Here is a 15,719-nt window from a genome sequence, read left to right as displayed (position 1 = left end):
GAGGCTCTGGGCCTCTTCCTTCTCAGCGCCTGTGGTCACCCCAAGCCCTCCCCTTCTCCCTGAGCTAGGCCTGGGTGGGGAGTACTCCACGCACACTCAAGGCGGGGCCAGATGCCCCACATCTCCGGCCTCATTTTGTCCCTGGGATTGGATCCCTGGCCGGGGCGGGGCCAGGCTGTCCCATTCCCCAGCAAGCCTCCTCTTGCGAGAAAACTGGCCACAGGCAGGCGTCGACTGAGGAGAGGACCAGCCGAGAAGCCCCTAGCCCTTTCTTTCCACCTCAGTCCCGGGCCCATGGCTCCTGGCCCAGGGCTCCCTGCCTCTCTGGCTCTGTGCAGACCCCGCGCCCCTGCGGCGGCTGGCGACAGGGCGGCGGAGTGCGCAGTGCCGGGCACCCTGCTCCTGCTGCTCGCCTACCTGGCTTACCTGGCGCTGGGCACCGGCGTGTTCTGGGTACTGGAGAGCCCCGCGGCGCGCGATTCCAGCGCGAGGTTCCAGCGCGACAAGTGGGCGCTGCTGCAGAACTTCACATGCCTGGACCGCCCGGCGCTGGACTCGCTGATCCGGGTCAGGGGCGAGCCGGGCGGGCGAGCGGGGGCACGGCGGGGGCGAGGGGACACGCCCTGGCTGAGGCCCGGGCCCCGCCGGGAGCACTGAGGGCACCGAGAGGCGGACGGGGTCGAGGCGGGCAGCCCGGGGCGGGCCGGGGCAGGAGGGTCGGGCTGGAGCGCTGCGTAACAGGCGGCTGCGGCGGCGGGAAGGGGGCGCGGCGCGCGGTCAGTCCCCCTCTGAGGCCGAGAGGTCACGACCTGCCCCGCGGAGAGGGTTGCCAGGCCCAACACCGGAATTTGAGCGTGGGGACCGCAGGGGGCGCGGCGACTCGGAGCCGGGGCGGGCAGGGCCTGCCCGGCGCGTCCGCAGCGGGGCCGGGTGCTCGCAGGGCGAGGGAGGTGGCGGGGCGAGGGTCCCAGCAGACCCGCGGCCGCTGTGTCGGGGTCGCACCGCAGGCCAAGGGCAGAAGGGCAGGCCTGAGCCCTTGCGCAGAGGGCAAACATGCGAACTGGGGCGAGGAGGGCAGGGGGCCACGGGCACTGTCTGAGGATGCGCTGAGCGGGAGTCAGGGTGGGAAAGGGTCAGGGCGCGCTTGTCCCAGCGGGTGAGTGGGATGGAGGCAGGAGCCCGAAGTGCGCCGACCCGCTCTGAGAGAAGCAGAGACAGACACGGGGGCGCTCATTGATCCCGCTCTATTCCCGGTCTTCGGACTCAGGGACTGGACCTGTCCGGGCCATGCACTGCTGAGGGGCTGGGGGACCCAGCGGAGCGTGGGCGAGGGGGAGGGTTCTTTGAAAGGGGGGGCATCGCAGATGGATGGAGGTCCCCTTCCATTCCGGGCAGGCCACACCCGACTGGAACCTGCCTAGAATTGGGTGCTTTAATGTCCCGAGATCTCCCTTAGTCCGGGGACACAAATGTGTCTCTAGCCCCCAAAGCCCGCCCGTTTTCCCGCAGTCTCAGCGCTGCCTGCATCCAGGCGGGCAGGGTCTGAGTCCCAGAGCTGCCAATCCGAAGCCAGTTCCCAGAAGGTCGCAGGGAAACGTTTCTGGGTGGGAAGTGACGGGGAACTGGAGCAGTGGTAGAGTCCTGAGGACTTGCACTGGGCTGACTGGGCAGCGGAAGGACCATCTCTGCTAAGGACCTGTTGTCGCACCTCTATCCCCCACCTCCACACTTTCACAAATACAGCGGCACTACCTGGTCCCCTATGCCGGGCAGCACCCCCTTAGCAGAGGTGGGGGGCCTCCCTTCCCTGCCGCATGGGCCCAGGGAGGCTGACAGGGATGGCGATGATAGCAGGGAGTGCTTCTGTGGAGCACTGACAGTGTGCCAAGCATTGTTCCAGGCGATTCATTCCTATTTACTCCTACTCCTACTGGTTACCTAACCAGTAGGTACCATTTCATCATCCCATTTTCAAGATGAAGAAACGGAGGCTCAAAGAGGTTAAATACAACTATCTGGCCGCATAGCCAGGGAGCTGGGCCTGTTAACCACCAAGATGGGGCTCAGTGCAGATCTGTGGGAGGGGTTCCCCAAAGCTCCCGCAGGGCCTTCATCTCCTTACCTTCCCCTTCAGCCCTTCTGCTCCCCTCTGCTACTTCACCCCTGCCTCAAGCATCCCGTGGCTTCCATCATCCCCAAGACAAGGATCGGGCATCTCCAGCCCAGATCTCCCCCTGAGTACAGACAGGTACATGCAGCTTCCCCAGACTCCCCCCAACATCAAGAGCAAGTAGCCTGCCTCCTCCCAGCCCCGCACCTCCGTCTATTCCAAATCTCTGTCATTGGCCCCACATCCACACACTCTCACAGTGGTCCTAAAGGCTTTCCTCACTACCCACACCAAATGGGGCCAGCGTCCTAGGCTTCTGAGTATTTCCTCTCTGTTCCTCCTGGGCCACTCGGGGCCAGGGTGAAGGCGACTTGCCCCTGCAAGTGTCTCTCCACTTCTGGCCTGCTCACACCTCTGCTGCCAGCTGCCAGGGAACACACAAACCAGATCTTGCTTCCTCTTTTACTGGGTGAACTTGGGAGAGGCCTGTTGCCCCATCCCTGGCATGACATAGCCAAGCATGTCCTGGTTCCCAACAGCCTTTCCGTCTCCCTGTACTAGATCCCAGCTACAGTCCTGCCTCGCAGGCTCTGTCCCTGCTGTCCCATCTCCTGAATGTCCTTCCAATCAGGAGCAGTCCCTTTTGACCCTCAAAGAAGGCCCAACTAAAACACCACCCACTCTATAAAGTCTTCTGCCCCTACCCCCATCAGAGTGAACACCTTTCCTCTCTGCATTCCTATGTTCCTATTATTATATTTGTAACTATGACGATGATGGTAACCACTCGCACTTACCATACACCGAATACCTCATTTAACCCCCACACAACTCTGTGAAAGAGGTGATCTTAGCATCCCCATTTTACAGATAAGTAAACTGAGGCCCAGAGAAGTTGGGTATCTTGTCCAGGATCATGCAGCTCTACTGCCTTCATGCCCAAAGCATTAAGGGGAATCTGCACTGTATTAGTTAAGTCTGTCACTGTCCCCCCTGAGGACTGAGGGCTTGGTTCTTACATTTCCGGGTCCCCTAAGACACCAGGTGTCCTGCCTGGCACTGCTTGCTGCAAGGATGGGGCAAGCGGGGGTGGGGGGGGGACAAATGGCATTCTTCAAGCTGGTGAGACACCCTGAGCTGACCTGGGCTCTAGGGCAAAGAAGGGAAGAATCTCTCCCCATGGCCTCTGCCCCTGGGGAGGCCCTGGGTGGAGGGAAACAGCCTCCTTGCCCTGGAAGGGCTGAGATCGAAGAGTCATTGTGAGGATTGTCCGTGAGTGTGTGTGTGTGTGTGTGTGTGTGTGCGTGCACACACATGTATTCATGCACACACGTGTATATGTTTGGGGGCAGGGGCCCAGTTGCCCCCCAGAGCCTAGTGGTCACTGCAGCCTCTCCCCCAGGGCATCATCCAAGCCTACCAAAATGGGGACATTGTCCTTGACAACACCACCAGCATGGGGCGCTGGGAGTTCATGGGCTCCTTCTTCTTTTCCGTGTCCACCGTCACCACCATTGGTAAGAGTGGGTGGGGCTGGGGGAGGCTGGCCTCCCCTTAGATGATGGGGACAAGGGACCAGTGCTTTTTGGAGGGGTCCCTAGGGCCCCATGACTCCAAGTGTAGGTGGCCCTTGCAGTGTGGCCACTGCCTATGGGGAGAATCCCAGGGTCCCCTTGGATCTGTGGAATCCAATTCTGCATTTCACCACGGTCTCCACGAGGCTTGTGCACAACACTCAAGTTTGAGAGGCGCTGCCCTGGAGGGTTCGGCCTCACACAACCTCTTGGGAAGCAGAGGGTCACCCCTGTGCAGCAGTAAAGTTTCCTCTTGGCTTTATAAGTGTCCCAAGCCAGGCCCACCCAACACTGAGCCCAGGGGTGGAGGCGGGGGCAAGGGAAAATTGGGAAGGAAGAAGGGGTAGAAATCCATAAACAGCCTTTCCACACCCTGTTCTCGGCATTGGGAAAATGTGGCCATTCCTGAGGCCTCACCCCAGCTCCTCACCAGCACCCCCAACCATCTCCAAGCCCCCTTTCTCCCTCTCTCTCTCCCGTTTCCCTAGCCCTGCCTTCAGGAGGGCAAAGGTAGAACTTGTCCTGGGAAGGTGCCTGGGGGATGTTAGATAGGGAAGAAGAAAAGCAGCCTAGGTCCCTCCAGCTCTGAAACCCAGGAAATAACTCAAGTCCAGAGTCCCATGCCCCTGTCCTGGAGGGGGGTGGGGGGAGTGGGAAGGGGTCACCTCGCCCTGCATGACACCAGACATACCACCAGGTGGCAGGCTAACACCACTGCTGGCCAGGGCCACCTCCACCAGCTCTGGGCCCGAGGGGATCCTCTCCCCAGCAACCAGTGTCCCAACTCCTGTCCTCCCCAGACCAGACCGGAGCCAGGCAGGAGAACCCAGACAACTCTCCATCTAGTTTAAACCAGGAAATACTACTTGGAAGCAGGTCTCAGGGCTCTTCTCCACCTTGAGGCAAACATGCTTGGTAGGGGACCTCTCAGACTCCATGGACCCTGTGACTCTGGAAGGACTAGCCAAGATGGCATTTATTCCTCTTTACACCCCCTGGGCCTAACACAAGACTCCGCACACAATGGGCACCCAACAAACACTGACACGTTAATGAATTCCAAAAATACCCACTCCACCTGCATTCCTTGAGTCCCAGGGCTGGAGGGGACCCCTTGAGTCCCAGGGGATTTTGAGGCTCTGTGGGAAGCCCTCCCAATTGTATAGGGGTCTTTATTCTCTAAACCCTGCACCTCCTACATCCTTTGCCGGAGGCCTGGGACTTTGGCCCACCGAATTTTCCGAGTTTGGCAGCCTGTCCCTTCCTCTTTACTCAGCTGAGCCAGCTCTCTCTGAAGGGAAGGAGGGCAGGGGAAGGGGGAGCCCAAACCACACTGCACATACAGTCTACTTGTTGTGGGGGCTCTTTTACAACTGAAATTTCATTTTGTCCATATGACCTCACCTCCAAGGACAGGGCTTATTATTTTCGTGTCACAGAGGAGGAAACTGAGGCACGCAGAATTTGCTCAATTTCTCCAAGGTCACATAACAGTAAACAGCAGAGGTGGAATTTGAAACCCAGCTGGAGGACAATATTGCTCTTTTCAGTACTGTAAACCTTTAGAAGGTTTACAAGATAGAGTGGGAATTCTAAACAACAGGAAGAAAGAGAAGAGTATTCTGGGATGGACAGTAGGGAAGCTCATGACCCTGTGATTCTGACCATGCACGCATGCACACACGAACACATGGAGGGGATGCAGAGAGAGGAGGAGGAGGGCAGAGACAGGAAACAGGGTACCTATGGAACACTCCACAGGAAAAGGAAGGAATAATCCGAGAGATACAGCAGAGGACTGCCTCCTTGGGGTCCCTCAGGCCCTGAGTCCAGCGCCCAGTAAGGGCTGTACTTTCCAAGACCCAAAATGAAATAGGGTCTGACAGGGCCTTGAACACTTCTAGACCAGCCAGACAGGCCTGAGCCCTCACATTGTCCATCGCCTATGAACTGCATCCCTGGCTTGCTCATTCATTCACTTACCCTGCCATGCTTTCATTCAACAAAGAGACAGTAGCTGTGGGAAACAATGATGAGAAGAAACTGCAAGTTCCTGCCCTTGGGGGATTGACATTCTAGTGCAAGAGGATACCCAAGAAACAGATACATAGACAATATTCAGGGGGTAAGAGGTGCTTCAAGACAAATAATGCCAGGTAAGGGGGTCTGATAGTGATAAGGGCTATTGTATATGGAGTGGCTATCAAAGGCCTTGCTGGGACAGTAAACTTGAAGCAGAGACATGAACAAAATAAGGAAGAAAGCCATGTAAATATCTGGAGAAGCAAGTGCAAGGGCCCTGAGGTAGGAGTGTGGCTGGTGGGCTTGGACAACAGGAAGGAGGATGAGGTGACTGGAGTGTTGGAAATGAGGGCTGACTTTGGACAAGGTGCAGGGCAGCCACACAAGGCCTTCTCAGGATGTCCTGGGGCTGGACTAGCAATGGGAAAGAGGTGACAGTTGGGAGGCCTGCTGAAGTGAGATGCGGCTTAGCTGGAGTGGTGGTCACCAAGCATGGAACAGACAAGTGCAGCTTCAATGGTGTCTGCTGATTGTGCTGACCTAGGGCTGGCTGAGAATGACGGGAAGGAGAAAATTCACTTAATGTCAGTCTGAGAAAGGCAGGAGCTTCATGGGAGTGGGGCAGGAGCTTCATGGGAGTGGGGAGAAAGGCAGGAGCTTCATGGGAGTGGGGAGGGTCCTCCCAGATTTGGAATCTAAGTGCCACCATTCCATGGGTTAGAAAGACCCCCAGGGACAGAGGATAGTACTTGGCGGGGACCCACAGTTAGAGGAGGGGGGTCAGGAAGGGGTCAGGCAGGGAGGTTTACTGAGACACTTCCCTCTCCCTGGATGCCCAGAGAGAGTTCCCTCCTTTAGGTGAGGGATCCTAGAAAGGCCAAGAGATGGAGGATGCTTGGGGCTCTAGAGGTGGCTGCTGATGTCCTCAGACCAGTGGAGTTGGGTCATCATGCATTCATTCACAAAGCAAATATCCGTTTAGCACCATCTGTATGCTAGATGCTTAAGGGGACCCCTTCTTATCTGACACACCTCCATTGCCTCCTTTTGTCCCGTAGCACGCTGCAAGGTACATGTCCACCTCCCCACCTTACAGACAAAGACACAGAAGCTCAGAAAGGTCAAGCCGCTTGCCCAAGTTCCCACAGCCTTCAAGGGCTAGAGCTGGGTTTCAAACCCAGGAAGCACCTCTGATTTCAAAGCCCATGTCCTAGACGAGTGCATGCTTTGGCTACTCTTGAGACTATGACGTCTGAGACCCCTCAGTAAGGTGAGGGTGGGGTAAACCACCAATGCAAGTGAGCATGAGGCATGTGAGAGTGCTGACCTAGTCGGCGGGGGCGGGGGGAGGCCAGGCAGGGTGCAAGACAGCCATTCATCTATTTACTCATTCATTCCTGTATCATTCATTCATTCATTCATTCTGAATCGTTCAATACACATTCGGTGAGCACCTATGGGGTGTCAGATCCTGGGCCAGTTGCTGAGAATATAAAGCTGATTATGACTCAGCCCGTGCTTTTGAGGGGCTTATGCACTTTGAGGATGGCAGGCTTGGAAACAAGTCATTCTCATACAGCGGGTTACCCTCCAAGCTGCCAGAGTGCTGGGGGAGCCGCTTCAAGGGGGCCGCCGTCTACAGACAGGCAAGGAGGACGCACGCTCTTGGTAGAGAGAGAGTCATGCTCAGAACACAGAGGTGCAAAGGGGTCTGGGGGTTCAGCAGGGAAGGAGAATGGCCGGAACTGGGAAAGTGGGGGACCAGATGAGCTTGGAGATGGGCTGGATAAGACTTTGGGCTTTCCTCAGCAGACTCGAGAAATGATGACAGCTCATAACCTGGGAAACGATAGAATGAGGGTCACATTTCAAACAAGATAGGACAGGGTGCTGACCAAGAAGTGGGGGAACAGAGCTGGAGAGGAATGACAGGGAAGGAATGCCCAGGACTCCTTTGGGGAACACCTCCCCATCCCTTATCTTCATGACAAAGAAGATAGCTAACCCCAGGGCACCTGGTGGTCTGTCCACCACCCCTCACCCCTGAGGGGCTGGAGGGAAGCCCAGGTGTGTTAGTGAGGGCCCTCTGGAAATCTGGTGTGAAGACAGAATCAGATGTACAAGAGATGTATGGGGGAAGGGAAGGAGGCCTTTGAAGGATGAAGAAGGAGCAGAGGGAAGGATGGTGGGAGCCCCAAGCAAGACTGCCTGCTGGGGGTGCGACAGGAGCCAGGGACACCCAGCCCAGGGGCCGCGCCCAGAGGCAGGAGCCAGAGGCAGCAGGGCCGAGGCTGGAATGGTGTCTGTCCCTTAGGGGCAGCATCTGGAGGCTTCACACCCTTCCCTGCCCCTGTCCACATCCTTCTGTCCGTCCACAGAGGGGGAAATGAAGGGAGAGAAGGGAGTTTCGCACACACTGCTGAGCCTCCTGGAACTTCTGTTTTCCAGTCTATAAAACATGGGGCATCATCTCCACTTGGAAGGCTGGTTGTGAGGGGGCGCTGAGGGAAGGCAGGCACAGTCGTGGCCAGTAAATACGAGCTGCTGAGTCTGGAGGGGGTGGGAGTGAGGGCCCCTGGGGATGGAAGGGGCCCCTGAGGTGCCTCCGTCTTGCCTCACTCAGGCTATGGCAACCTGAGCCCCCGAACGATGGCCGCCCGCCTTTTCTGCATCTTCTTTGCTCTCCTGGGGATCCCGCTCAACCTCGTGGTGCTCAACCGACTGGGGCATCTCATGCAGCAGGGAGTGCAGCGCTGTGCCCGCAGGCTGGGGGGCGCCTGGCAGGTGAAGGGGCTGTGGGATAAGGGGAGGGGTGGATTACTTCCAGGAGGAGCTAGGTCCTGGGAATTGGGGGCCCAGGGGAGCTGGGGTTACTTATGGGAAACAGGGTTCCTGGGGGGGATGTGGTGGGATTGGAGGCCACTGCCCAGAAGGGTACGAGCCAGCCAAGATCTTGCCCAGGAACCTGGAAAACATAGGGTAGGCAGAGGACCCCCAAGGGCAGCACCTTCCTCCGGGCATGGGCCCTTCATCCTGCTTCCAGTTCAGGACCACCCCCAACCCCCACCCCAGGCTGTCTGTTCCCCCAGCACTGGCTAGAGGCCACACGGGGGCCGGGGCTCTCTGTGCACCCACAGGACCCAACCAAAGCTCCGTGGCTGGCGGGCGCCGGCGCCCTCCTCTCCGGCCTCCCGCTCTTCCTGCTGCTGCCCCCCCTGCTCTTCAGCCATGTGGAGGGCTGGAGCTTCGTGGAGAGCTTCTACTTCGCCTTCGTCACCCTCAGCACCGTGGGCTTCGGCGACTACGTGATTGGTGAGAGAGCCCCGCAGGCAGTGGGAGAGCGGCCTGGACACTCAGCTGACCAGCGTCCCCTCCCCGCTCCATCGGCTGGCCCTCGCTGTGCGCCAGGTCCCGTGGGGGCTCGCGGGCTCAAAGTCCAGAGGACTCGGTCCTTGGCGAGTTCAACCTGCTCTGTCATGCGATGAGTCAAGGTCCAGCTAAAAAGGGACACCTGGAGTTTGACCCCAGGTCTTGGGACTGGCTGTAAGTCACACTCTTGGCCTCCTTGACAGCACTGGAAACGTCGGAGGCTCAGCTATTGTTATGAGCGCCCGCCAAGTTAGGGGAGTCCCTGACCTCCCTCCCTGACCCTTCCTAGTCCCAGGGTCTGTTCTCCCCACTTCACCCTGCCCCATGAAATGCCAAGATTCCCACTCTCCCAGGGAGAGGGGCCATATGTTCCACACCACAGGCTGCAGGGACTAGGCAGGAAGAGTCTGGAAGACTTGGGAAATGCCAGCACCACCCACACACACACCGGCCTCCACCGGAATACAATTGGCAGACAAACTCTGAATGCCCAGCAAAGAAGGGCTGTGGTCCAGAAGGCCCTAGGTGAGGTTCAATCAATGCGCAAGGTGAGGGGCCGGAGGCCACCGGCCTTGCATAATAAAGCTGAGGCAGGTGCCCAGCAGGTGGCGGTGGAGGGACATTCTGTGGGCAACAGGGCAGGCTGGGCCCTCCATGCAGCCTCATGGGCCCCCTCTGCTGCCCCCATCCTGCCCCCACCCTCCCCCGCAAGGTTCACCACAGGAGTAGTGACCACTGGTACCACCAGCACTCTGGTCGCAAGGGACTCTGCACCCTCCCTCAGACCCCTGGCCCTCAGTTAGGGAGGAGGCCCTGTTCTCCTTCCCATCTTTAGAGAACGAACCCAGCCTAGAATTTGAAACGAGGTCTTAAAAAAGTAACAAGCAGCTAGCTCATCAAGGGACCTAGAGTGACAGTTGTTACAAATATTTTCCTGAGAAGGAAGCAGAAGCTCAGAGAGGCCAAGCCATTTGCCTGAGACTGCACAGCTAGCTCAAATTCTGGTGGGCTCCCAGGCTCATACTCTTTCCAGACCACCTCACACATCCCCTCTCTGGGCCTTAGTGTTCCTATATATAAAATGGGGGACCTGGGCTAGGTGATGGCCTCCTCACCTGTGTGCAGGCCCCCCTTCCCTGAACCTCTCCTTCCTTAGCTAGAAAGGTCCTGCGTCAGGGGCCAGCCACATACTGTCCCTTCCTGATATCCTCCATCCTGGGAGGAAGCCTGTTGCTCTGGAAGGAAATCTTTGAGAAGATTTCCTCCAGCTGGGTACAGTCCCATTCCTATCCTCAAAGTGAAGAGATGTGTCTGAGGAGAGCTGAGCCCCCTGCTCCAAGGGCCACATCTACCCCCAAACAGCTCAGAGAGCGATTCTTGGATCTGTCCTCTCTTCTCTGTTCCCACTGCCATCTCCTTAGTCCAGGCAGGGCTATTATATATGGCTGGTTACGCAGGTTGGGCACTGCACAACCCTAAGGGGTTGCCATTCACACAGAGCACAATGGAATGGCACCCATGGATTTGTGCAGCCTATATCTTTGCCCCCCCCACCTTGGCCCTTGGGGCCTTTAAAACTGACAGGTGCTATCATGTCACCTAGCCAGCTCCTCTAAAAACCTTCAGTGTTTTCCCATAGTCTTAGGATAGAGTCCAAACTCCATGCCTTGGCCTGTGAGGGCCCCCTGTGTGGCTAAGCCCTGCCTCCTCTCTTCTCTGAGCCCTCCCTCTTCTACCCTGCACCAGGGCCACCAGGGGCTCAGCTGGAACAGCCTCAACCCGGGCCTGTGAGATGTGACAGGTCCTGCCTTCCCCACCACCGGAGCTCAGAGCATGAAACTCAGGATTTGCCCCAGTGGTAATCCTAAACCCAGGAGGCCTGCTGCTCTGAGGGCATCCAGTGCAAGGAGAGGGGAGGGAAAGTGGGACTAGGACTCTTTGCTGCAGTTTCTTCATGCCTACTGATCAGGTCCCCCAAAGTTTGGTCCAGGGTGGGGATAGCCGACAGCAGTCTTCCCTGGAATCTTGCCTAGAGAAGCCTCTATGGGGCTGAAGGGGCATCTCCGTGAGGACGTCCTCAGGTGCCACAGTCCCCTGAGGCAGGGTGGGCAGGAGGAGGGGCAGCTCTCTCTAGACACAGACACCCTGGAAATGGGCCTCCAGCAGCATCAAGGGAGGACCAGTGACATCCACAAGCCCTCTCTGCTGGAGCAAGGAGGGCTGATCAGGGTCCCTGCTTCCTGTGAGCCACCCTCTGGGGAGTGGTAGGGCCAGGGAGGCTGGAGTACGGGGCAAAGACTTCCCGGAGCGCCCTTCTACCCGACATCCTGACTAAGGAGGTCTGGTTCCCATCCACAAGAGGAACTCTACAAGCCCCCACGGCATACCACTCCCACTGAGGGGCACCGGGCAGAGCTGTCCCCTCCACCACATCTCCAGAGATTTGCCTCTTGCTCTGATTCCCTCTAGAGCCATGTTAGTGCCTTGTTGCAACTGACCACATGGAGAAGCATTGAGTGCCTCACCTGCAAGGAGAAACTGAGGCCCAGGGAGGGGAAAGGTCCTAGAGCAGGCAAGCCAAGAGGACAGACTCCCAAGTTAGGACATCTGTGTTGCAGAATCTTCCACAGCTGAGTGGGGACACACCCCATTCCCACCTCTCCCCCATGTCTCTCAGTCTTCTCTGTCCTCCACGGGCAAGGTCAAACCCTTTCCTTGGATGGGAATGCTGATGTCCTTGATCTAGACTTGGGGTGCCCATTGTCCCTGTGTCAGCAACCTCAGGGATACTGGCTTCACAGCCACTCCTTTTTCCCCCCCGAAGGCTGTGGCCAGAGCAGCACCCCAGTCCCAGCCGCCTGCTCCTCCCCGGCCTCATACCCCACATCCCCCAATTGCATTTGCAATTCACTGGAGCGCCTTGCCAGCTGCCAGATCTCCCGCGACTTATGATTTCGGCTAAAACAATGAAATAAAAGGGGAGAAGGACACCTCCTCCCCTTGGTTGCCAGGAGCAAGCAGAACTGGTAGGTGGCAGGGGCGGAGAGCTGGCTCACTGCTGATCTCATTTGGGACCGTCAGCGGAATCTTGGCCGCATAACCCAATCAGCTTAATCCAATCCTGGCTCCTGCCAGGCGGTGAGGTGGGGTCCGGGCTGCAGGCTCATTCCTGAGCTGGGGCCCAGGAGAGGGACCCAGGCTTGAATGACAGGAACGAAAAGCTGTCTTGGGGGCAGCCAGACAGAATGGGGGTGAACAGAGGGGTGGGTGGAATGGGGCATCAAGACAGAAAAGAGGGCGCCTGGGTGGCTCAGTGGGTTAGGCCACTGCCTTTGGCTCAGGTCATGATCTCAGGGTCCTGGGATCGAGTCCCGCATCAGGTTCTCTGCTTGGCAGGGAGCCTGCTTTCTCCTCTCTCTCTGCCTGCCTCTCTGCCTACTTGTGATTTCTCTCTGTCAAATAAATAAATAAAATCTTTAAAAAAAAAAAAAAGACAGAAAAAGATACTGAAGAAATAAGACAGATCTTGCCCTTTGAACAAACCCCATCTGATAAGGGAAGCAAGACAGACCCCTGGCTAAGAGGGAAAAATTAACTTATGGAGCAGGCTAAGCCTCCCAATGGCCTCCATCTGTCCCTTCCCTCCACCATTACTGATCTAGTCCTGACTGTGTTGGGGGCACCCGTTTTGCGGTCTAATGGTGAGTAAAACAATCACCCAACTACAGGTCACCTGTTATATGCCTGGCACATTGCTGAAAACCTTAGATATTTGGACCCAGTCCTGGAAGGTGGACCTCTTGTTTTCTCTATTTTATACATGAGGAAAGCCAAGGCCCAGAGAGAATAAGCAAGTTACTCAGCAGAGCACAGGGGCTGGGAGAGAGTGTAACAAAGAAGGGCTCAGCCTCATCTCTGGGAGTGAGGGCTAGCTGAGATCTATCTATAGGATAAGGGGGAGTCAACTAGGCCAAGAGGAATCAGAAATGAAGAACACTGTGAGCAGGGAGGGCAGCGTATGCAAAGGCCCTGGGGCAGGACTGATTGGTAGATGGAGAAAGAGGGGAAGTTCCAGAGTGACAAGCACAGCACTCAGCAGGAAGAGGTGTGTAAATCAAGGTCAGAGGAGTAGATAAGGCCATTGGGAGAAGAGTTTATGATTTCATCCCAAAAGCCAGTGGCTTGGAGACTAATCATCTTCCCCATTTCTCAGGTGAGGGACATTCAGACAGATGAAGGTCACACAGCTAAGAACTGAGACAGGATACAAACCCCAGTGGTTCTATCTGTTCTTCCTAAGGCTCCTGGCAAGTTGCCTCTGTTTAGATATGAGGAAACCAAACACAGAGAAGGCATTCGAATCTCTTGGAAGACTTATTAAAACACAGATTGCCAGGCCTACCCCCAGAGTTTGCATTTGGTAGTTCTGGTGGGGCTTGACCATTTGCATTTCTAGCAAACTCTCAGGTGATGCTGGTGCTGCTGATCAAGTGAATCCACTTTGAGAACCACTGGGATAGACCGCAGAGTCTGTCAGAAAGTCAAAGAGGAAACTGAGCTTCCAAACCCAAGGTTGTATCAACCCAGGGAGGCTTCCTGGAGGCCTACAGAGGTGGCCACAAGGCCAACAATCTCGGACTTGAACCTTGAACTTCCCATATTCTGCTCATATGCATCAAGCCATGTGTGTCTGTTTCTGTTTGATAAAGACCTTCCAAGGCCTCCATCCTCTGACCTTGCCTCTCCCCACAGGGATGGACCCCTCCCGGAGGTACCCACTGTGGTACAAGAATACAGTGTCCCTATGGATCCTCTTTGGGATGGCGTGGCTGGCCTTGATCATCAAACTCACCCTTTCCCTGCTGGAGACACCAGGGAGATCTTATTCCTGTTACCACCACAGCTCCAAAGAGAACTTCCAGCCCGGAAGCTGGAGGCAGAGCCTGGATGGGGAGGCAGAACCCCGTTTGCCACAGCCAGGTTGCCATCTGGAGGAGCCTATGGGAATCACACAGCATCCAGAACCCTCCACTCAGGTCTCATGCTGTGGAAAGGACAGCTAGTTCTACTCCAGTATGTGTTCATCTTCTTCCTCAGCACCAAAACCTCTGGTTTTAAGCTTAACACATGACCACCCAGACTAAAGACTATGTTTTCTTTTTTTAAATCTCCCTTTGAGGCTATTTGCAGCTATATGATTAAATTCTGCCCAGTAGAATCCACAGAGGAGTATCCTGTGTGACTTAATGAATGTGACTTTTCGCAGCAGCGGGGTATGCTCCTCTTCACTACTTCCTTTTTCTAGTTGGCTGCAATGCTGATACCATGGCTGGAGCTCTGGCAACCACACTGCACCATGAAGTTGATGCCATGTATGGATTGGTGATACAGTAAGATAGAAAGAACCTGGGTTCTTTCTACGGTTGATTGCAGAGCTACCATAAGTAAGATAGAAAGAGCTACCACAGTAAAATAGAAAGAGCCTGGGTTCTTTCTATGGATGGTTGCAGAGCTACCATAACAAATGTGGACTGAATACCTCCAGACATCATTTATGTGAGAGAGAAATAAATGTCAGTCTTACTGACTATTGATTGTATCATTTGGACTTTTCTGTCACTCACAGCCGCAGCTAATTCTAATTGACACACACACCCAGAGATAAAGGTAGCATCTGAGCGGGGAACATACACAGCGAGAATCTACTCCCTTCCCAGATGAGTTTGCCCAGGACTCCATGGTGGAAGGGATGGACTGAAGGCAGAAGTACAAGTCCTCCCCCACCTCCAGAGAACTTCTAGGTAAACTCACTAAAGATTTGATCTTTGTCAGGGCTGAAATAACCAGCAGACAGCTGGTCCCAGTTTGGCTGCTGAATCCTTGCCCTAGGACTTTCTCACACCAGGAAGGGGTGGCGGGGGGGGGGGGGGGTGGCAGGGGGAGGCCAGTGGGCTCCTCCTGCCTCACCCCACCCCACTGCATTTGAGGACTCCAGTCACAGTTTATGAGGCCAGGTAGGCTTTGTGGACATAATTCAGTATGTAGATAGTCTTATCCTGAGCATCTCTGTCATGTAGGATTGCTACTAAGGTGGCACACTCCCTACCACACCGAGGTCCCGGAGCCCAGCCAGGAGCCCCTGGCAGTACCAGCCACACCTGAGGGCCACCGCAGGCAGCTGGGTTCTTGCCCTTGTGGATACCTGTAACTTTGGCTCCCTTCCACTGGGCTACATGTGGTGGCACAGGAACCCTGGGGGCTCCATGTGGGCCTTTCCCTGTGGACAAACACCTGGGCCTCAGAGCCCTTCTGAAAGTGGGTCAGGGGCAGCCTTTTGGCCAAGAAAGAAGGAGGGGTTGTTACACCATCCAGCTTACGCCATCTGGCCTGGCCCTAAATGGACCAAGGCCAGACCCAGAAGCAAACACCAGCGAGTAAACAACAGGGTCCATGCCCCCTTCCTAAGGCCCACAGCCTGGCCAGAGGAAAATGGAGGTGAGGAAGAGATTGCTGGCGGTTTGGAACTGGCATCCTTGTACTTAACACACTCAGGAGAGAAGACCCATAACTCAAAATTGGGAGAGACAGCGACGCCAATGCTGGGTTGGTTTCCACGGTGCCAATTCTGCTTCGCCTTGAGCAGG

The 15,719-nt window shown here is 56.2% G+C and overlaps 1 protein-coding gene across 4 annotated transcripts; it reads left to right on the top strand.

Annotated features, from left to right (window-relative positions):
• Positions 1-229: 229 nt before the first annotated feature.
• On the top strand, positions 230-14,636 carry KCNK17 (potassium two pore domain channel subfamily K member 17). Of its 4 annotated transcripts, XM_046006505.1 has the most exons (7): positions 230-567; positions 2,135-2,248; positions 3,513-3,627; positions 8,330-8,490; positions 8,844-9,018; positions 13,828-14,148; positions 14,381-14,636. In XM_046006505.1, exons 1-6 carry the CDS (start codon positions 295-297, stop codon positions 14,136-14,138), a joined length of 1,149 nt encoding a protein of 382 aa, XP_045862461.1. In that variant the 5' UTR covers positions 230-294; the 3' UTR covers positions 14,139-14,148; positions 14,381-14,636. The 4 variants fall into 4 exon arrangements, with proteins under 4 accessions (XP_045862461.1, XP_045862460.1, XP_045862462.1 ...); XM_046006504.1 differs by having other exon boundaries at positions 13,828-14,636; XM_046006506.1 differs by lacking the exon at positions 2,135-2,248 and having other exon boundaries at positions 13,828-14,636.
• The last annotated feature ends 1,083 nt before the right edge of the window (positions 14,637-15,719 follow it).

This window comes from Meles meles, chromosome 5, assembly GCF_922984935.1.
Source record: "Meles meles chromosome 5, mMelMel3.1 paternal haplotype, whole genome shotgun sequence".
NCBI classification, from domain to species: domain Eukaryota; kingdom Metazoa; phylum Chordata; class Mammalia; order Carnivora; family Mustelidae; genus Meles; species Meles meles.
This window is presented reverse-complemented; position numbering and strand designations above follow the sequence as displayed.